The sequence below is a fragment of the Macrosteles quadrilineatus genome, unplaced genomic scaffold (genome assembly GCF_028750875.1).
Source record: "Macrosteles quadrilineatus isolate MER2022 unplaced genomic scaffold, UCM_ALF_1.0 Scaffold_3__2_contigs__length_128488019, whole genome shotgun sequence".
In the NCBI taxonomy this organism is placed as follows: domain Eukaryota; kingdom Metazoa; phylum Arthropoda; class Insecta; order Hemiptera; family Cicadellidae; genus Macrosteles; species Macrosteles quadrilineatus.
In genome coordinates this window covers 64101820-64125568 of record NW_026542596.1, presented here as the reverse complement: position 1 = coordinate 64125568, position 23749 = coordinate 64101820, and the positions used below count along the sequence as shown (strand labels likewise).

General features: G+C 35.1%; 1 protein-coding gene across 3 annotated transcripts in view; it reads left to right on the top strand.

Moving 5' to 3' along the window:
• LOC128988793 (rho GTPase-activating protein conundrum-like) overlaps positions 1–23749 on the top strand; it is an 88041-nt gene that overhangs the window by 59259 nt on the left and 5033 nt on the right. Inside the window, exons 1-11 of one of the 3 annotated variants that reach the window (XM_054410438.1) lie at positions 4259–4402; positions 6100–6256; positions 12512–12768; positions 14698–14822; positions 15139–15314; positions 16544–16688; positions 17344–17506; positions 18344–18503; positions 19816–19913; positions 20311–20560; positions 22997–23174. In XM_054410438.1, coding sequence (XP_054266413.1) covers positions 4382–4402; positions 6100–6256; positions 12512–12768; positions 14698–14822; positions 15139–15314; positions 16544–16688; positions 17344–17506; positions 18344–18503; positions 19816–19913; positions 20311–20560; positions 22997–23174 — 1730 coding nt within the window. In that variant the 5' untranslated portion in view covers positions 4259–4381. Of the gene's footprint in view, positions 1–4258; positions 4403–6099; positions 6257–12511; positions 12769–14697; positions 14823–15138; positions 15315–16540; positions 16689–17343; positions 17507–18343; positions 18504–19815; positions 19914–20310; positions 20561–22996; positions 23175–23749 lie in introns of those variants that run through there. The other 2 variants (XM_054410437.1, XM_054410439.1) reach the window with 2 other exon arrangements.

The window sequence follows — 23749 nt, the reverse complement described above, 5'->3', positions numbered from 1 at the left end:
TGTCGCTCGAACGTGTTATGATAACAGCACAACACCTGGATTTTAATAACTCTTATCATTCTGTTTCTTGTAACTAGGTTGCTTTCCATAACTTATATTCGTATTACTTTCTCCCTATATGTACCGTAGTATATAGAGAAAGTATTTTTTCATCAACATTTTCAAGTTTGAGTTTTGAGTGGTTATATCGGGTGTTGGCCCCCCTGAACCTGCGGACTATCAAATTTACATTTGCCTGATTGGATTTCAAATAAAATCTATTAAAAATACATTAGGATTAACAAGTACCTAGGTTTGCTGCTACAGGGAGGCTTATAAAGTGTGTTTTAGTAAAATATTAATAGCTTAGTATAAAATTAATGAATATTTCCAAGTTTGATCAAAATATAGTATCCATAAACAAGCAGACTACATTTTACAATATTCTCCTTAAAAATAACATGGGAATTTTAGATTTACAATTTTTTGATTTTATCCGTTGCCAATAATCGCACAAAAAACCCTTCATTATACTAAATTATTTATCTTTTTAAGCTCTATTTGGTTAAAAGAGAAATTGGGAAATGTTGTGTCAAATATGAGAAAACCCAACTTTTGCCCCACAAAACCCCCCGTAAAACCACGTCCCCATTATCCGCTCATGCTGGTTCACGAACTCATATATCTTACTAATATTATAAATCGTATAAAAATTTGAACAAATAGTGTTTTTGGCCTCTGGGGACATCAAAATAAAAAAAAACAAATCGGTCCCGGGCTTAAGTCTTACCATGAGACCTACGGTAATAGCTACTTCCCCTATAGGGAAATTCGCTAAAAAAAATTCTATATTCTTTTGTATTTATGTCAAAGTTTAGGCCCTACCAGAGGTCCTAAAAGTAGTAACACTTTTTTCGACTATTTACCCGCTTATAACTTGCACCCGCACACATATTTTACCCCAATGAAATTACCATAGAGATCATTGTCGACAACAGACCAACAGACCGGTTGATTATATCATGCAACAACAAAGTGATGTTTGTCAACACAGCTGTTCAACAATGACCAGCTGATACACCGATGACGTCATGATGAGGCAACACCGTGCAGTTTGTACTGATAATAAAACTCTGCCCTTCGACCTTTGCCTCTTCCGCGTTTATTGCATTCGCTTTGTGCACTATTATTGCACGCGTTCGGTATTTTAATTTCTAATAAAACAGCTGACCTTCTTTCTAACTGCTAGTTAACGTTAATGCGGTAATTATAGGCTATAGGCCTTCTCATCGCATAGCCTCAATATGACTCAGGAGATAAATAGAATTCATTACTAATAGTTAACAAATGTTTGTGAAATAGTTGTGTTTGTAAAATGTGGGTATTGTTGGTGCCAAATTCACAATACAAAATTGTAAGAAGGCCTTTATGCTTTAATAATTGTGTATTTGGTTTTGTGGAGTATCATTAGTGGAGATACCATAGTTATAAGATGAACCTACTCACTTGTAGATGTAATATGTATGGGTTAGCTGGAGACAATCACTATTCTATCCAGTTATTGTAGTGTGTTTTGATTAAATAGTAGTGCCTGTTTAATTTGTGTTAATGTAATATCTTCAAAACTATTAGAACCAACAACGATTTATTTTAGAGTCAATTGCACTTGTAAAATGTACCCAACAATTATAAGTCAGTACAACTGTTATTGTTAGACATGAAACACATAAAAGAGGCTTTAAATTTTATAGTAAGATGTCAACCTACTACAGTGTCTAAAGTATATGCCAATACCAAATAGTAATAGAGTAGTAATTATCCATCTCTATGGTTCCATGAAAAACGTGGAATCAGAGCCATGATTCAAATACTGTATCATTGTAAACAGTGTTATTGTATGTTTAGTTTAAATCCATATCCCAAACAAAGCTATTTTTTTTTTTTTTTTTTTAAATACAGTACCATTTATCTAATAGTTTCATAGGGCTTATTTTCACATAGATGAAAAAAAAAATAAATCTTTTCTTCATACTTTCAAGTTTTGGCTACTCTCAGTTCAATAAAACATAAAAAAAACAAAAAAAAAACTGATGGTGCTATAGGCATTTGTAGTGTAAACATTATTCAACACACAATTTTCTTACTGTACATAACTCTCGATTTGATAACCTTGGTATTGGAAAGTGTGGAAATTGATTTGCGAGAGTCGGTGTTTAGTTATGATAAATATACTTGATTATTCATTCCAAATTTTTGATTTAAGAAACCGTCCATAACTCATAGTGACAAACAATTGCTATAACCGGATAACAGAAATGAAATAGCCAGTAGGTTTATCTAATAACAGTCTCTGGTCATTTTTTTAAATCCGGGTTTTACATTTAGAAATCACAACAGAATTGTGGAAAACGTTTTATTTGTGCCTATAAAAATGTATCAAGTATACATTATTTAAATTTTGGTAGTGGTTAAAATGGATGCTGTCTACTGTTCTGTATACTAAAAAGTTTAATTTTTTTCTCGGATTGTTTAAAAGTTGCAGTAGCAAGTAATGGGATTTAAATAATAGCCTTTTTGAATCGAGAACCATTCAGGAAAATTACATTTCAATACTTCCATCATTGTAGTACTCTGTCCAGTTATTTTTAACTTCAACTAACTCTAAAAGATAAAGGCTAAGTCACACACCTGATTCTCTTCCAATTCCAACATATAAGCAATATGACTCCCTACCTATCATAATCATACATAGCGAAAGTGTCGCCCCCAGTTGTATGGCATAACTCCACACCGCAGACCCTTCGACCACGACCACAGCACAGGGAAAGTGCTGTGTCTGGTCAGGTGTGGGCGCTACATCACTACATTACTACATCGCTACATCGCCCCAGTGTACATGCCACCTCGTGTAAAACTGGCTACCCAAGTGTATTTGTTTCTGATGTGCGATTTGAGTCAATGAAAAATAGCAGGGTATATACTGTATTTGTAAACTAAAAGTAAAATTGAATGCAATACTAAGTGTTGAACAGTAGAACTACTCTTGAACAACGTTTCATAAATCGACAATGTATCAATACTGTGTTATTACATAGTGACAGAAAAAAACAATTACTTTTCTCACGAATATGGAAAATTACCAATCAATGTGCATGCTTTTAGCAAAAGACGTTATCGCTTTAACAATTAGTTGATTTGCAAAATGTTATCTACATAAATTACCCCACCTCCCCATCCTTTACCGTTTACCATCAAATCCTCTTATCGTATTACAGTACTTATAATCCTTGACGAGGGTGCTTATAGTACAACCATAGACAAACCAACACAAGTATGTTTTGTTTTATCTATGGTACAACCACAGAAGTCTACAACAGATGTGTTGCATTTGTGATACAATCACACTACAAGCTGTGTCAGTATTGTTTACAATATCTTTCCAAACAATAGATTTTCAAATTATCTGATACATGCACAAAATATCTGATTAAATAATCTACCTCAATCATAAGCGGTTTATGCCAAAGCTTGTTGACTAAAGCAATAATTTCAATTTAGTAATTGAAAAAAAAAAACATCACACTTGCGGAATAGGTATAACTAGCTGCTGTACCCATGCTTCGCAACGGGAAGATGTACTATACCGCCTAATCCAAACACTTATTAAGTAGTTTGAATTTATAAACAAAAAGCCATCTTTTTTCCATAATCAATTACATAAATTTAGAATAAATAAACCTGCCACATAGTTGTGTAAAATATTATATTTAATTTCTTTGTATATTTGTCTGAAGTAAATTGTGAAATGAGCAATTTGTCAGTTCTGCTTGTTTACATTGAAACGTCAATACAAAGGTAAACATTGTGAATTTTCTCATGCTTCCATGGAGACCAATACTTACTTTTTAAAACCTCACCTCAAAACTTTGGACATCCAAGGGGTGTAGCCCGAGAGGAACTCAGGGAACTGAATAGGCCTATGACGTTCCTAAGATATGTAGACAATCTTTGAGCTTAATTTTGGCTTTATCGGTTTAGTATTTTAGTCGTGACAGCTGCCCAGACAGACAGACACCGCCTCAATTTTATAATAGTATAGATATAGATAGATGATTTGAAAGTTTATTTCATTTTACAATGGTTATCAAACATTATTGAATAGTCAGACTCGGCCTTGAGGCAAGGCTGTAAAGTTCTTATCATTCTCTGATAACAGGATATTTCTTACTTGTTTTGAGTATTTAGTCATACATTGTCTGTTTCTGGTGATGCTGTGTGATTGTGAAACGCGGGAAGTACTTGGAACTTGATCCCTAGTTTTTGTGAAAAAAAGTGTCATAGGCTTATCTATATCTAGTAGACATGTCTCCCATACCTTAGTTGTGAGTAACAAGTTGTTGCAATGGATAGTGGCAGTGTCGAGGTAAATATATGAAAAATTATAATTATTTTCATGAGAATATTTTTGTAAACAAAAGTTAATTTAGATTTCCTTATTACAATAGTTAACTAAATATCTGTGTTTTTCTATGGGTTTCCTCTAGTTAAAATAATTTGCAGACAAAAGTAGGCTATTAGAAATGCTCCAAGAATAAACCTGATATGAAACAAATATAATTTATCACTATTAGTTTACAAAATTCCATGCCGTTGTTTATAGTAATAAAAATATAATGTTTGACAAATTTCAGAGATACCCATGAATTTGTTTTGTTAGAATCACTTTGGAAGTAGGCTAAACCTTTTTTTAAACAGTGTCTACAGAAGTCTGGTTAAATTTTGAATTTCCTACAGACCACATCAATATGTACAATACTTCAGTATTTATTTACCTCGGAATATATTACCTATAAATATAAATTTTAAGCGTAGTTAGACACAAAATAAAATAAAATAAAGGTTTCCAGTATATTATCACAAACACCTTAGTCCATTGACATGGTATCTACATCTATTAATTAACGACTTTGCTGGAGAGAACTTGTTTGGCTGTATAAGTCATTAGCAGGGTGCATTAACTTATCAAAAATATGTTTTCTACAAATTTTAATTTCCAAAAAACCCACATCCTATTGCATAACAAAACTTTAGATAAAAAACCTCTTATAGTTCGTACCTATTGTGGTTCTGCTTGTATACCTACAAAATTATCTACATTCAAATTAATCAAACTTAATCAAAACAATGCATTGCGATACTGTATTTTTTAAACTAAATATTTATTCTCTGGTTTATTGAAACAATATTTTGTTATGTTATGTAAGCAATGGTTATACTTCTGACTACTTAACTTTAAACAGCTTTAAATCACTACCACTTTCCATTCGGTGGCCATACCTTGCCTTTGAATAGTGCTCGTAGACTTATCATCAATCTAAAGTCTGTTTTTGTGTGTTTCTTGTTAGTGACACAAAAGTCTGTCGATGTTGATTAAACTGTTTGCTCATATTTTGAATATATTTTACAATTTGTTTGGTTATACACCAGAGGACACGCTGTTGTTTGTAATTAGGATGTTTTATTTGACTGACATTGTTTTAAAAATAGTTAAATATCAAGAAAAAAAAAATAAAAAAAAAATAGTTAAACTTGGTCCTCAGCTGGTTTATAAGAGTGATACAATATAATAGTAAATTAACTTCTCATCACTCTGTATTCGAAAATAGCCCATTTCCATACAGCTGAGATCTTCGAAAATCTTCAATTTCCGTACACCTTAAACAATTAGTGATCAGCTGACTTTTCCTGACATAAATATTACTTTCGCTACACAAACCATACTTTACATGACATCAACTAAGTTACAATCAGCTGAATTTTACACTAAAATTCATTGTACAGACGTATTGTGTTTAGATTGGAAAAAGTGAATAGATTACGAAATATCAGATATATTTTAAAGTTTGATGAAGTTTTTTTTTCATTGTGATAAAAAGTATCGTTCAATACTCGTCACCAAAGCCTCATTTCGGGGCGAGATAGTGTTTCCCATGCTCGTCTTCGACTCGCATGTAAAGGGTCACTTTTGTGACTAGTAGTGAAAAAATATACTATTATACCTGTTGTGAAAAATGGATTATGAGAAATATTTAACTGACCACATATTTCTACCTGTTCCAGAATGTTGCAAGAGTGAGCAAGAATCCACCCGGAGGGGAGGAAATGGAGGCAGAGTCCGGTCAAGACTTCCAGGACTACTGGAACGAGATCCGGATCATACAGGAGACCAAGCGGCTGGACGAATACCTGGATGAGGAGTACGGAGCGAGGGATGATGGTGAGCAAAAAAAAATGTTTTATACCTAAACAAGCTATATTTTAAAACCCTCAAAGAACTAAGTGATCGGATAAGATAGCTGTGTTAAAACAACCAACAAGAGAATAAGATGTATCATGTAAATGTGAGATATTATTGTATAAAACAGCATGTCTACAGATCCCAGATAGTCCCGATTCCTTTGAAAACTCATTCTATGATGTACCTCCAATTTTCATAACTGATTCTAAATGTTTTACCAAGAAAGTAAATTATTCTACTACTAGGTACAAGATATTTTAATGCTGATCTGTGCAAAGTCTTTTTGTTTAGACTTAAAGCATGATAAGCGAGGTTATAGGATGCTCAACACATGCACATTAAACAATTCACTGGATTTTGCCAGTTGACAACAGTGTGTCTTGTAGTAATATGTAAATACGAGGGAACCTGTGCTCAGATTGCACATTTTAATAGGACTGTTTTGTCTCTTTTTTACAGTCTGAATGTAATTTAAACACTTGACTGAAGGATTAGCTGAACGTGTTTCCATTAAAACCGCAGAAAGCGAACTCTAGAAATAAATCAAATGCTATAATGGGGGCAAAGTCCTAAAAGGAATCATTTAGTTACCATTTTTATCACTGCACTAGATCATAAGCTTTAAAATGACAACTCGATAGTGAAATAAATTAAGTAGGACATCTAAAAAAGTTACATTACAGAGAAAACCCCCATTGTATTAAGGAAGACCTAGGCTTTATACATTCCACCAGTGCCAGATTTGTAAAATGAGGTGCAGGAACAGTAACCTATTTTATGTGATTAGTACCTATTTTATTTATGCCAATATTTTTATCCTTCCAAAAGAGAGGTACCGGAACGCCGTTCCGCCGCAAATCGAACTCTGGATTCCACCTTCTTTTACGAAGACCTAGGTAAACGTCACCAAATTTGCCGCCCCTACACAAATGTTGCAAAAATTACTCCATATTTAACACACAAAGAATCCATGGGAATCTGGTGTGGTCCTCAAAATCCTGTGAAACCCCCAATCTTTGTGTGGCAGGTATTTCACTACTTTGATGAATATTTTATTAAGTTAGCTCTTTAGTAGCCATTAAAGTGACACCACCTTCGATTACTTCACTGCAACTCAACTGTTCGCTGACCACTAGGAAGTGTAATTGAACAGTGTTTGTTCATTTGGCCAGTCACTGTTGGTTGGGTTGACTGGCCTTTCCCTTATCTTTTATCTCTGATTCCCCATTTCCCTTCTAACAGCTGATTACATGGCTGTTACATCCATCACTTAATGAGTGTACTCTGTTGCTTGAACTTTGGTAAGTGGCATAGGAATTTGGAAATTGGTGAAAAAAATGATTTTAATGTATAATGAACACATGCTCAAAGTTTTCTTATATAATTAGGTAAAGCAGAAAGTGAATTCACGTAATTTTAATTTTACAATACGAATCCAAAAACACTGGTATGTCAAAAATAATTCAATACTAAAATTAATCTATAAGGAGGAAAGTCAACTTATACAATTTTATTATTTTGCAATTGGTGTAGTGGTGAGATAGATAGTGGTGCTACACATAACATCCTGAAGCCGTGGGTTCAATTCTTGCTAATCATCAATGAATTTTATCTATGTGAAAATACTGAGGGTTCAAATCCCACCTTGAGCTGAAAGTCCATTCATCTAGAAAAAAGATAATGATAGGACCTCAGACGAGGAGTGCTTTCTCTAAATTAATAACTACTTCTCCTGATAAAAGCAAATGAAAATGAACTATGTAAGCCTACTCTTCGACTATTGCAGGTCCAAATTCATTAACTAATCAGTTTGGGATATTATTTTCAATAAAAAATCTTAATCAAAGGTAGTTGGATGTTAAACACACACAAAATGATTCTATTGTACACAAATTTTTCGATGACACATTCATCCCAGCATATCAGATCACCAAGTGTATCGGGGGTTGCAATGTTAGACTAGCACAAAGTTAAGTAGCTTACATTCCACTGTTCTGAACAAAAACAGCTTAAAATTGGTGTCTGTGTAATATTTTTGTGTAAAGAGTGGAACATGGTGGCCATTTTGTTAGTTAAATCTTTGATCAGGAAAGAAACAAAATCACCCTAAGTGGTAGAAAATGGCACATACTAAAACTGTTCAATGCAATTTAATTTAAGTACTAGCTTGAGCAAAACTGTGATAGATAGGTTTTATGAGGAAGTGAGGCAAGTGAACAGATAATGATCGGTTGTAGCTGCGGTTTCTCTTAATATTGAGTAAGGACTGAAAGCTGTTAATGTGCCTACGCACATGTGTTCCGCTAGCATGAGCACACATGTGTCGCGTGTCTCTATACATAGAGGAAGAACCGAGCAACTGTGACTCAGTCTGTCCGCAAGACTGACTGGTGACATTTCTTACACTTTCTTATTGCACTAGCATTAGTTCCCCTTAAACTTTTCTAGAGCTCACATCGGTTTTCGTATATTTTTCACAAATTTGATAAAAAAATTATTATTTTGGATTAAATAAAAAAAGATAGAACTATTCCAGTATATATTTTGTATCAATCCCTAGTATCGAGAAGATAGTAAATTTGGAAGTTACCCAGGGTTTATTGGTTTAAATGCCCACCTATACTTCATACCTTTGGAAGTGTTTTATAGTAAAAAGTAAAAACCTGTTGCAAGTGTCATAAGTTAAAATACCAAAGATTTATGTAGAGTAGACATAACTGTTAAAATAGAATGAATGGTTTTGGCTATAAAATAAGATTTTTAGCAAACTTAAAACTACTTTAGAGTCTCTTAAAACTGATTTACCTTTTGAGAGATCGATCATGAAGTAAAAATAATTTTACAGTAAACATCTTGTTAATTTACATTTAATTTGTTCACTTCTTTATCAGATGCATTAAACCCTCTTCAAACCACTACTAGAAACTTTGCTCTATAATTATTTTAACAGTTATTCATTAAAAAAATGTTACCTAAAATTAATTAACAGGATCATTAAAATATATTTATTTTAATTATCAGTACCACAGATTTTTCTAAATTAGTTAATAGATTTCAACCAATAAATAGCTTTTCTCTTTAACAACAAATAATGCTCAACTGTTTGTTACATTTTGTATTTAGTATTTTTACATTTTGTTGTTAGGATCCACTAATAGTGTGAGTTTAGTGATGATAATTGATTTGATCTGTCTTGCATCACTAGAAATTTGAAATTTAAATCACCATGAACAAGTGACAACTCAGTGACCTTGCCTCCAGTGCTTACACTCCATATTCATGGATCAGTTAAACAAGTTTAAGTGTTTAGGCCAAATGAAAGTCTATTAATATGCATTATGTAGTGAAATTTTAGGTGTGGATTATATTTAATAAAATTAGTTTTTCCTCTTTTTGAGAGGTTGGCGTCCTCTTATACTTTGTGTAACATCTGTTCACTTGTTGTTTTCCAAGCCCCATTGTACTCAACGATACAAAAGTCACATTTTTTTTAAAACTAGTGAATTTACCTATAGGGACGTAGCTATTACCGTAGGTCTCGTAGTAAGACTTGAGCCCAGGACTGATTCAATTTTTCATTTTGAAGTCCCCAGAGGCCAAAAACACTGATTTGGGTTTTATGGGGTAAAAATTGGGGTTTCTCATTTTAGACCATCAAAACACAAAATTTCCCAATTTCTCTCTAGACCATTTTAAGAGCTTAAAAATACAAATAATTTAGTATTTTGAAGTGTTTTGTGCGGTTATTAGTTATGGAGAAAATTAAAAAAAATTAAATTTTAAAATTCCCATGTTATTTATACAGAGAATTTTTTTAAATATTGTATTTTGCTTGTTATTTTGATCAAACTTGGCAAATTTATTTATTTCAAATCAAATCAAATCAATTTTATTTCCACAGTATATAAAAGTTTACAATTTAAAAAAAAAAATAAAATACAAATATATATAGTCTTGAAGCATTATAGAGTAAATTGATTACGTAAATTAATTCTAGTAAAATTAAATTTATAAAGTTATAATAGTAAAAACTTAAATACTAGTTGAATGTTTGCTCCGGCTTGAATAATAACTAATGTAATAGATAAGGAAATGAGTCTACATGGACCTCAGTGGTCTGTGCGTAGACTCGAGTTGTTAAAAATTATATATATTTTTGAGCTAATTTGAAATTGCATCTTTTAAACTAAGCACATTTTAAACTAAGCAATTAATATTTTACTAAAAACACACTTTATTAGCCACCCTGTAGCAGTAAACCTAGGTATATGTTAAACATAATATTCATTAAATAGATTTAATTGTATACCAATGCAGGCAAATGGAAATTGGCTTAGTCTGCAGGTTTTCTGCGGCGGGGGTATTTTACATTTCACCACACAATTAGTCTACCATCATAGTTGGTCTATTTTCTATTGACACCACACAACACTGTCGCAGTTGATCCACTTTCTATTGATATCACATAACTAGACCAGCAGGTTGGTGGTCGCAGTAGGCCACAGATTAGCTATGGTAATGCCGCAGCGTGAGTTGCTCAACTGACGCCTTACATAACTGCCGACCCATGAATATGTAAACCCCAATCATCATCCGACAGATCCTTTGTCATCTTCCGACATGAAGCTGTACAATCTCCTCCCCCTTCCCCCCCCCTGTCCTGCAGCTCTTCCAAAAGGAACCTGAGTAATATTGATTGGATAATGGATACCCGGAGGCTCGGAATGTTGGTAGACCCAAAGTGGTAATAGCTTCGGGTCTTATACGTGTGGTTGCTTATGGAAACATGAAGAATTAGAAAGCTGTAGATGTGTTGTAGTGTATGTAGAAGTATGGTTAAAAAGATGATTGAATTGCTGCTCGAGGGCCGTGTTTATAGGTGAATATGTTTTAGAGTTGGTATCTGCAATGAAAGTGGTAAATCAACATTTAATTTAAATTCAGTTGATTTTTGCTGTAAAATGTTTGTAATCAGTAGTTTATTTCATTGACAAAGGTGCTTATCATTTTTTTATTTCAACGTCAGTCCCTAAAGTTTTTTCTCAATTCTTAATTTTCTAGCAAAAACTCTGTCTTGATTCCTTAAGTATTTATCTATTATTTTTATAAATTTTTATAGTAAAGCTTTGTCTTCTTATCTAACTTGGTATTTTACTTGGTTGGTTTTTAAAAAGTTCAATTAAATATCACCTGATTATCTGCGAAAGGTATAATCATATCTATTTCATCATAATCTATATACATCATAATATATGTCATAATCTATTTTGCTTGAACATTGACTCTGTGCAAAAAATGTCCACATTCATATAAAATATATTTGATCTCTGTGATAGGAAGGTTTTTTTTCTGGTATTTTAAATTAAAGTATGACAAATTAAAAAAATGTTTGTGAATTAGATCACAAATTTATTTATTTATCACTGATAAGAACACTGCCATTTTTTTACGTTTACCCTTCATTCATATTCCCAAACTATGCGCCAGATTGAGTCAAAGTTATGTATCTTTACCAATATTTTTTATCATTACATTAGCTCATCCGTTCTAATCTGATTTCCAATTTTACTTGTAGGAACCATTTTCTTTACCAGAAGGTATTCCATATTCAAATCTCTTACCACTCAACATATTAGAACCATCCTTCCACCGGGTGGTGGTGGGTTCCTTCACTCTTCCAACACAAAATCAGAAACACTTTCTTCCAAGTTGTTTTATCTTTGTAATTTATGTGTTTCAAGTAGAAAACAACATTTATAATGTGCCATTAACAAACGTTGAGGTTAGCGAACCAAAGATTTAACATGTGTTTTTTATGTTCCCTATTTGAAGTTACCTGAAAACGATGATTTTGAGGACGGTTTAGAGAACTAAAACCAGCTGTTTTCTGGACAGTATGATGAAAAAATTATGTAGGTACAATCTTACTAAAACCTATTTAACTACGAGTATATTATTTGCACCAAAAGGATTATTGGCTTAATAACTTAATTATTAACTCAAGTATGATTACTGTAGCCACTGCATTAATCTTGGTGGCAAAAGGTTAATGAACTATTGAGTCAATAATTTCTTCGACAGTTGAATCAGTTAATTGGTTAAATTTCTCTGCTAAACTATTTACATGGAAAGAATCTAAAGTTTGCAATTTGGCCAATCAATTTATGCTGTTTCTTAAATAACCGCTACAATTGAGAATGCATTTCCCGCAGTTGAGATGTCTGTATGTTACAGAGGTGGAAGGCGAGGGGTTGGACGAGACGGAGTGGCTGGTGGCCGCAGGACTGGGCCGTCTGCGTGAGCCGTTCCTGGAGGGCAAGGAGGTGTCGGACACGGAACTAGACAACACTCTGGCGCTGATGGCCCCTCACCAGGCGCAGGCGGTGCGACGCCGCGTGGACACCCTCAACCACACCATACGCCAGCGACAGAAACAACACCGGGCTCGGCACAGGCGGCCTGACATTAGAGACGTGTTTAGGGACTACGAGGTAAACTTTGTTGAATGATCACTAGATGCATTTGGCATTGTTATTGGGTGATACATTAATACATTAATTCATTACAATGTACACTGTACTATACAAAAAAGGTTGACATTAGACAGTAACAAGACTTTTTTTATGGTCCTAGGACGCTAGGCACGAGCCTGGGATTGTTTTTCACATTACTTCAGGCTAGACCTAGGGGTTGCGGCATTATCACTTAGATAAAATCCATTGGTGACTTGGCGGGGATCGAACCTGGGACCTCTGGGACTGAAGTCCCGCGCTTTAACTAACCACTACGCCAGCTCCCTCCCCACCAAGACCAGGGTTTGGACTGTTCCAAAAAAATACATGAAAATTGCCGATGGAATTAAACTACACACTCATTTTTACATAATTCTTATCCCTTTATGATTCCAGTGATTTTTTTATGTTAATGTTTATCTGGGACACAACAAACTGGATGAATTCACCTTAAATTCAACGAAGTAACTGAGCTCAGCTACAAGGTAAATTTTATTGCATTGTTTTTCATTAAAACTGTAACTGTAAGACCTATTGGTTTTCAAACACCTGTAGTTAATTTAAAATTAAACACTACCTTCCCTTTAGTTGTTGATGAATAGGGGATTTCATTTTGACTACCATATTACACTCGAAGATAGGTACTTAAATATAACCTAACATAATTCCATTGTATCAATTAATTGTAGAACTTTGTAATACAAAGACCAGATGTAGCCTTAAAATAATGCATTTCTTAAACCCTAATAAATAGGTGTTTACTATGAACTAATAATATTAAGAAATTGTTTACATCAACTTCAAAAGACATAATTCATCAAAATCTAAATTGTATTGCACATTAACAAAAAATAGTAACTACTTTGATTGAAGATGTGTGTTGTATTCTAAATATAGTTGAAGTTGCATTATATTTTTGTTACTGTGTGAAGTGCGTCGGACGCTCCAACAGACATCGGTGTATTATTAGATTCACTCAACATGCGGTTTCTCTCCAAGACGTTTAGGTGTTCTCTCATTGTTTTGGACTGTTCTATAACGGTAGGAAGTGATGATTTCATTTTCGTTTCAAGTAAAAAGTCACTTTTTAAAGTGTTTATATTTTAATTCCTTATGTGAACTGTACAATATTCACTAAGGTAGTTGTGAGTTAGTGTTAATTTGTACCACCTTTGTTTTGGTTGGGTGATGTTAGAAATTGATTGTTTGAACCGTAAAGCTACAAGGAGATAAAACTGGGTATATACCAGATAACATTGTTACACATTTTATGAAATGAACTCATTAACATAAGGTAGAAACGATTCAAAGCTGAAAACTGTTATAGGATAAGGACAAAAAAATTATTGCAGTGTTCAACCTCTTTTGTCATTCATAGGGGTTTACAATACAATTAATTTAGTTCAATATTTAAATAGTTAGTAAGTTAACTGGTTTTTAAATATAGTAGCTTGTAATTTAAAAAGCAACATAATCAATCTTAAGAGAATACTTTGAAATTATTCCTCCTTCAAATGGAATCCAATCTAAAGATTTCCAGAATATTTTTGTAAACATGTCTAGTCTTTTTAAGATCCCTTTTTGACATTTACTAAGTATAGATACCAAAATAGACCATTATAACATCTCAGAAAAACTAAATAAACCATGGATGAAATAATTAAATAATAAATAATACCTGTGTTAAAAATAAGGGGGTGTTATACGCATTCGAGCGTTACACCCACTACCAGCCCATGGGGGTGGATAAATTTCTCTTTCACTGTATTTTCTCTCTTTAATTGTTTCAAAAGTGTTTTAACAATGATTCAGTTCATGTTGTTTACGAGACCAAATAAACTGTATACAAAAATGATTTATGTAATAGTATTCAACAAATTGTAGATTGACAATGTTTGTCTATTCCAGAACTCAAGTACAGGGTCGAGATCTCGCAGTGCTACCCCAGACTCTCTGGATTCTGCACCCCCCAGCCCCCCCTCACCCTGGCCTCCCACTATATATCACGATCAGGAGGCAGACAATACGAGTCCGTAAGTAGCTCGATGTAGCTGACGCCACACCAAGAGAAGCTTAGTTTACTTGTTTTAAAATTAGTACTCATTGTGAAAATATAAACAGTATCCAAACGAGTTCTAGAGGTACCCTTTACAATTTTATGCACTTGACAATTAGTTAAAAAAATAATTCATGAAAATGAGTTTGTATATTTTTATTTTTAAAAATTTTGTATTTATTGTGGTTTTAACACAACTAGAACACATTCGTGAACTAATTCATCTAGTTTTATACACACACAAACAGTAACATAGTATTATTTGAAAATTGAAATTATTTTTTGTGTTTTAGGCAAATAACTCCACCGCAGAGCTTGACACAGATCTTTGAGGATCCAACAGCTGTGGCTGTGCGCAGGAATGAGTCGCGCAGAGAAGTGCGCAGACTGCCCAGTGCGCCTGTACACAGCAATCTGTTTAGGGCTGCCAACCTACGATATGGAGCAGATATTGTTGCAAGTGAAACAGGTTGGTTGAGATGCAGAAAAAGTGATTTTAAACCAGAAAACCTTTGGATATTTTGATAAATGTTTACTCCAAACATTACTATTATCATGAGTTTCCTCTTCAGACTTTTTTGTACAACTTAGAACAAACCAACATAATTTATTTAGCAGTTCAGGTGTTCCCAGAGTGTGGATAAGCCTCTTCCATTTTCTTCTCCCTTAAAGCGCCTCTTCTTACACTCAGTGGCGGTTCCAAGGGGGGGGGGGGGGCTTTTAGGGGCTAAACAGGCTTTTAGGAGATATGGCTTCGTAGTACAGTAAAATGTCTACTTGCTCATGACAAAGACAAATAAAATGTTAAATGAGAGGTTTTTGGACAGTTGGACACAGATATAGACATTAATAATGGCTTTAGAAAGTTAGTAAACAGCTTTTAGGAGGATAAGATATGGCCATTGCCTACAATATGATTTGAGATTTATGAATGCAATCGTCATAGTTAGTTTTAAAAATGTCTACTTATTCATGACAAATAAATTGGGAAATGGGAGGTTTTGCACACAGTTCTAGACGTTAAAACTGGCTGAAAAAAGTCACCCAAAGGCTTTTAGGAGGATATGGCCGTAGTCTACAGTGTGTTTTGAAATTCATGAATGCAATCGTCATAGTTTATTTTTAAAATGTCTATTTGCTCATGACAAACAACAGGTGAAATGGGAGTTTATGTACAATTGGGTTCGGTTTTAGGTGTTAAAAATGGCTTTAGAAAGTCACCAAACGGCTTTGAAAATTCCCGGACCCCCCTGCGTTATTGGGGGGTGCTCCACACCCCCCAAGCCCCCTGGTGGCCTCCCCCTTGACAAGGTCCTAGAACCGCCACTGCTTACACTTACTGTAGATGTTTTTCCTTTTGAGCCCTCTTTTAGTATTTTATAATGTTTTGATATTGCTATCTGCGACAAAGCGGAAACGTCAGCAACTAGTGTTTCTCCTGGTATTCTGAAGCAGTCGTATCCAGAAAACCTAGTACTTAGTGTTACTTAAGTTTATATTTATTTGTAATGTTGTCATTGGTCTTCTTTATTCATTTGGTAAGTCAACTAACCACGATGAGCTTTGGATCATAAAACTTATCATAACATATCTATTTTTTTAACGGGTCTTTTTTAACTACATTATTATTCTACATTTAACAGCTGTAGTTTTTACAGGATAAGTAGAAATATTAATTTTTACAACAATGTTCAGCAGATGGTATCAAGATGCTGGGCTACCACAGGCTGGGTTCAGTGAGGTACACTTTCAACGACCGCAGCTGTGCAGCGAGGGACAGACTGCGTAGTGATAGTGACCCGGCAAATCTACACAACAGCGGAGATTCACCTCCTCATCAGATGTGAGTAGTGATGCATAAATACTTTGTGTTGCTAATTAGTGATCAAGTACATATTCTCACATTGTGTACACAAGCTTAAACTCCTGTAAAACAAATGGTTGACATCTTCATAGTAAAATATACCAAAGCTTAAGTGAAATGCCTGATTAGATATGGGAATAAAGAATCATCCCTTTATTTAAGGTGAGCTTCCCCATCAAGATGAGAACAAAGAACAATAATTATGTGGGTAGTCGAGTGGTATAGTGCCCTCAAATCTGGAGACTACTGGTTCAATCCTGAGGGACCGATGATAAATACAAGCATTGCCTCGGACTGGTGAACTCCTCTTGAGTTGCACATTACACCTGACCACGACAAGAGGTAGACTGAAGTAGACATCCCATCTATATAGATCTGCTGTTGCCTATGTCACTGTAGTGTACGTCAAGAATTGCTCAAACTAAAATAATGATTAAAAAGTCTACTTTTTTACAGAAATTAGTAATTTAAATAATTGCAATCTGTTGGCTCGTTTCAACTAGGTCCATTTTGATTAAACATCTGGTTACAACACGGGAATGTAACTTCTAGTTTTAGTTCTATCAATATTCCAAGGTTATGCTCACATTACTGTAAATACAATTTTTCTTATGTTACTCATGATGGCTCTCAGGGACAACGTACGCAGCATGACACGCAGTCAGGACAGTCTGTACAGCGAACCACGCAGATCCAGTGGCAGTAGTTGTCACAGTATCCACCAGACTGCGTCGCTTGAACATCTCGGGTTTGAGGAGACCTGGGCGGGTGACTCAATCACTTGTTTGCAGATGGAGGTGAGCAAACATCTGTGTGGTTAAAAGTAAAACATTTTAACAGATTGTGGAGTGGAAGATGTAATGTAGTGTTATGAAATCATCGTCTAAAATGTGTTTACCATACCCGTATGGTAATCCCGTGCGAGATGAAGTCTCCACACTCGTCCGGTAAACACCTATTTTCAGGACTAGTAACATAATATAATATTAATAAATCTGCACATTTATTGATTAATCTGCACATTTAGTCGCATATTGCATTTTGTCAACTTGCATTTGAGGAACTTTTTCAAACGAAAGCCTTCTTGCGCGTTCAACAGAGAGAGCAAACAGCTGATAAGGCGTACTCTGAACATTTACATAATACCTCAAAATTTCTTTTGATTCTCATTTAAACGGTATGTACACTTTCCTCCAGATAACATCCATTTTAAGTCGGTACTCAGGTATCGAAAACTGCCAAAATATCAAATGTACTGGATTAGTGAATATCTGTAATACAAAGGATACCAATAACTGATTGTTTATAATTTTTTATCACTTGCTCTACCTTGCAATGTTTGGTGGAAAGGAAATTGTAATGAAAAAGTGCTATTGTAATTACCCACTACAATCTACTATATACAAGTCTTGTATACCCAGACAATTTAGCTGATTACCATAAGTTACAAATAATGACCAGTTTCTACATTTCCTATTTATAATCAAACCATTTGGTAACAAAATTTAGTCAAAAGGAATTTAAATCTATCTCAATAATATATTGGACTGATTTTGTATGCACTGTGAACAGTTTGGATCCGTTAGTTTTTTAAAAGTCAGTGCACAACTATCTAATCAAGAAACACTCAATAGGAGAGCGAGGACTTGCAAGGCAGAACGTGGGTGGAGTGGCTCGGGGAGGAAGATCTAGTCAAGCTGCAGCCTCTGGCCTTCCTGGAGCTGACAGTTATGTTGGACCAGAGCGGAATACGCTTCCCGAAGCGGAAACCACACAAGCGGAAACGGAAAGAGGGTAAGCGGAAGCGTCTTTAACAAAATTGGCAATGAAAAGCTTAGGTAGTATCTGTATGATGACCTTTTAAATAGATTCATACTTTTAGCAGACTTTGCAGCAGATGAGAACGTTTATAATTGATTTTGTATGTGGAGTTTAATACACGGAAGATATGAAGTAGTTCAGTTTTGACTTGTGTTCCATTACTTAGGGACCGGAAGGTATGGTTATCTAGAGTGTGGGGGGTTCTCCCTGGAACCTCAATTGAGCAAAGGGTGTCGCCACCTTTGGTGGATAGGTTCATCCGGGTGGGACCCACTTCTATTCCTGCCTCCTTTTGGGAAACCCTGATGGCCTGGCAGTGATGTTGGGCTTGATGGGCAAACGATGTAGATCGGGTGCTGGGTTCAAGCCCGCTGGGGGTGTTCAGGGATCTATCGCCTTGGTCACCTCTGGTTTCCCAGCAACTGGGTAAGGCCTCGATCGGGTAGTGGTGTAAATAGGTGGTTGGGGTTCCTCCCATCAGCTTGCTGGTGGTCCCCTTCTTCCTGGCTTTGATGGCGGGTTTTGCCTGTCAGGGATTGGATAGGTCCCGAGTGTTGCTTGCACTAAATGCGTCAGGGCATTTCACTATGGTCCTTCTGGGTTCCGTACTTGGGGGAACCCAGGTGAAGTGACGCTTAAACAAGTAGCCGGTATCCCTGGTTAGGATTGAGGGGCAACCCTCTCTCCGAAGGGTTGCTTCGGCAGCCGGTGAGCTTGATGACCTTAAGTCATCCTCCCATGGTGTACCAAAGGTCGGTGCGTATGCTTCGGCCTACATCATGGGGCCCGGGTATGTTTAATTATAGGTACCGGGTTAGCAGTCAGGGAGTTTCTTGCTCTTATGACAAAACGAAATCGAAATCGAATCGAATTACTTAGGGAAGGGCTGGGATTGCTCTGATTTACAGAAATCTGAATCAATTTTTAAGGACTTTGGGTTAAAATTAAGATTCGGGGGGGTTTCTTATACTTTCTTTTGAAATTGAAATAACTATTTTTAATGTATTGATTAGATTTGTTGTCTTCTCATGTTTAAAAGGATATACAGCAGAAAACTAATATTCAGCATTGGGATTTCCAGTCCTACCCTTATCTGGCTGCTTCTCAGAATCCCAAAATAAACTTAATTTCTGAGGGAGTAGAAACAGAAAATTGACTCAGGCCTTTCTCGCAGGTTTACACTTAATTTTATTTCTTGAATTGAATATTTGTTTTTCATTTTGTAGATTTGTAAACAGTTATATAAATAATTTGAGTGGTAACAAAATACAAATTTATTTTACAGATGGCCCTGTGATATTTGGTGCTTCCTTGGCATCTTTGTTAGAAAAGGACCAGCAAATAACATCTGAACCTCACAACGTACCTCTAGTCTTTCAAAAGGTATGTAGTTGAGTAACTGTTATGACATTTTCAGACAAAAATACTATATAGACACTACAAACAATTTTGCAATTGTAAATCAGCACTATACATTCCTCCAAAAGATTTTAGGAGAGCATTTCCAATAAATTTTGGATTTTAGTGCTGAAAGGTACAGTTTTTGAAAAAAAGTAAATAAGCCTGAAAATAAATACTGAATTAAGTGGCGTTTCATGAAGTTGCCTTTAGCCTTTAGCTATTTATTTATTTGTTATTGCTTGTTTAGTTGATATAGTATATTGCTTGTCCACACTAAGTAAAATAGACTCAACCAAAAATATGATTCTCAACCACAAATATGATTCTCAATATTTCAAACGTATTTGCTCTAGAAAAATATTGAGAATTTTTTGTACAGGTGCTGGCAGAGTTGGAAAGGAGAGGTCTCCACGAGGAAGGTATTCTCCGTGTAGCGGCTCACAAACAGAAGGTACAGGCGCTGTGTGATGTGCTAGAGAAGGACCTGTACACTGCGCCTGAGCGTGTAGACGCGACGTTGCTGCGTGCGCCTGTACACGACCTGGCTACTCTGCTGAAGCGGCTCATACGAGACTTACCTGAGTCTCTACTTACCAACCAGCTGGTCGACATCTTCACACAAGCTCACAGTAAGTATTGCCATAGACAAAAAGAATTAAATATAGACCGTCAGCTGTGCTGCGGTTACCATAAGTTTGGCGCACACCGCTGGGATCGCCACGGTAGTTACAGCGTACGCGCTACGTAAACGACAGCGGTGTGCGCCGGAACTTATGGTAACCATGGTAACCGCAGCACGGCTGACAGTCTATATTTCATTCTTTTTGTCTATGGTATTGCCTTCTAAGTTCTCTGTTTTATTTATAATTTATTTTTTGTTTACTTCAAGTATTTGGACATTTTCAATAATCAACTGTATTATCTTTTGATTTAAACTACAAAAGACAAAAACATCTAGAGGTAACATTAAGGAAGAATGAATGACACAGCTTACTTACCCGAGAACAAATAGTTCCAAGCATACAAAAAGTTCATAACATTGACGTTTTGATACTGAAGTAGACATAGTATCTATACACCAGATGTAACATATTTGCAGTGTTGGGAAGTAGCACGCTACAAGTAGCGACGCTACAGTAGCGCGCTACTTTTTTTGTAGCGTTAGCTGTAGCTACGCTACTTTTAAGATTTTGTAGCTTTAGCAGTAGCTAGCTACATTTTTAAAGTAGTTGTAGCGGAATCTTAGCTACTTTTCTCGCTACATTAACATTGTTTGAGATAGTGATTTTTATCATAACCTCAACCTTACGTGAAACAACCGCTTTCAAACTGAGATTTTCAAAAAAAATTAGGCCTACTTTCTTGGTTTCATACAGCTGGTTGCAGCCGTTTCATTCCCTATTACAACGTATTGTGGACATGGAGGCCATTAAATGGGTGTTATCCACATTTTTGGCTCTTGTTTCCTTAATTTACTACTCTATGATTACTGTCAGATAAAATAAAATCGCTAGATGCAGACGACGTTTAAACGTTACCGGTGACAAGAGAAGCTATTGAATGCTTGCAAGTGATTGACAGGAAAATTAGTAATCAATTTAGTTTCTTTATTATATCGATAGTGTTTCAACTTGGGTTTTAATGGAAACCAACACTAAACCTTAAAATAATGAGAAAGCTGGTCTTTCAACCTTTGCTTCAGCTGTTGATTGTGGTTTATCATCACAAGCCCTTCCTTGGTTAGATTAGGACTAAGATTTTTCAAAGGTTTACTAAATTAACAAAGAGGAAATTACCTGATGAGATTTAAGATATGCCTAGACTACATGATAAATTGTAGGTAACGAAAAACTCTCCATATAACATGAAACTTACATTGAAAAAATAGCATAGTTTGGTCCTGCTAACAGCTCTTAAATAGGACTATTCCTAGGCTATGCTATGGTTTAAGACGAATACCAAGTTCCAAGTTCAATTATTAGGAATATATATGTTTAGTCCTTGCAAGAACAAGCCTACTATAGCCAACTTGGCCTACATGTTATTTTTACTTTACAAATTTCAAAATGTTTAAATTAAAAGCCGATTTCAGGATAAGTTGCTAATACTGTTTTCTGTACCATTTAGGTTGAAGCACAATTTTCCCTATGCATAATGACAATAAAGGACGATTTCATGACATTGAAAAGTATTATTCATAGAACAACTTATCACTGTGGATAAAAGTTATAGCAATGTCGTTTTTAACATTAAAAGTAAAGAAAGGCAATAAACTCCAATTTCAGTAGGCTAGGCTCTGTAACACAAAAAGTATTTTTAAATACTCGTTTTACTGTTTTATTGGTCTTAATTGTTGATATAAAACATCTATAAATGAATCTATATTAAAGAAATAAAATGAGCTTTTAAAATATAGTTTGGTTGTATGTCCTTTGAACTTAATAAGGTGCTTTAAAATAAAGCAATATTTAAAAATAAGTATTAAATATGATGGGACACTTTACTATTTGGATCTGTTGGTTTATAATGCCAACAAATTAAATACAATCTAGGAATAATTTGTTTTCCAAGTAATGTTAGATACAATAAACTGACATTTTTTGTTTAAATGTTTGTTCAATGAAAATGTAGTTGCAATTAATTTTATATTTACCTAATGTGCGTGGAATAAAAAGTAACGTCTTTGGAAAAGTAGCTAAAATTGTAGCTGTAGCTACATTTCATTGTAGCTGTAGTTGTAGCTAACTACTTTTTCGGTACTGTAGCTGTAGCTGTAGCTAAGCTACTTTTTTGGAAATGTAGCAGTAGTTGTAGCTAGCTACATTTTAAAAGTAGCTTCCCCACCACTGCATATTTGTATTAAAAAAGTAAGTAGGTAGTTGAATAAGCAGCTCACAATGTGTCTTATGGTTTAAAATTCTATTATCTCCCTTAGTTTTTATTACTAAGACCGTCGATGTGACATAAAATATGCTAAATAGCAAAGAGTTGATTTGCATAATGTAAGTTGCACCAACCTAATATTGTGTGTAGTTTGAGTGCCCTGACACCTGTCTTGTCCCCAGGTCTAGCTGAGTGCAGTCGTGCGCTCAATTTGCTGATTCTGCTGCTGCCGACTCCCAACAGAGCCACTCTACAGTGTCTGCTCAAGTTTCTCAACCGTGTCATCAGCAACGAGCCTCACAACAAGATGTCTGCTCACAACGTGGCTATGATCATTGCTCCCTCTCTCTTCCCTCCCAGGTACTTGGAACTGTCATGTTAGTGTTAGTAGGTAACATAGTCACCACATAGGGGTTTTGCGATTTAGTTAGGGTTGAAGGCTTACATGAATGGTAAAGAGTCCACTCTCGCACTAGAAACATAATAAACTTATCATTAGAAAAAAATATTAGAAAATTTAACTGACCAATAACAATATTTTCAGCTGTGAAACATTATCTATTCCCATCTCTCTTTTTCCAACTCACATCTTCCTTAGTTGGAAGTGGAAGTTAGTGACAGCGAAATATTTTGATTCTTGTGGAACATGTTTTTGTGTTACTTGTGTGCCTGATGAATTCTTTATCATTCAGGTAAGCCTGTTTTACCAAGAAGTCCTAATGTTTGTTTAAGTTTCTGAATACAATGGTACAGTAGACTCTCGCTCATCCGGACTAATGTGGCGGACGTCCGGTCCGGATCTCTATAAATCCGGACTATCGAGAGTAAGTCAAATATAGTACTGTATACCTAGTAGTTTTTCAATTTTGTCCCAGGTCCACAGTATTGATAGCTGGGCAAATGTAATTCCACCGTTTATCCATTTTTACCTCCGT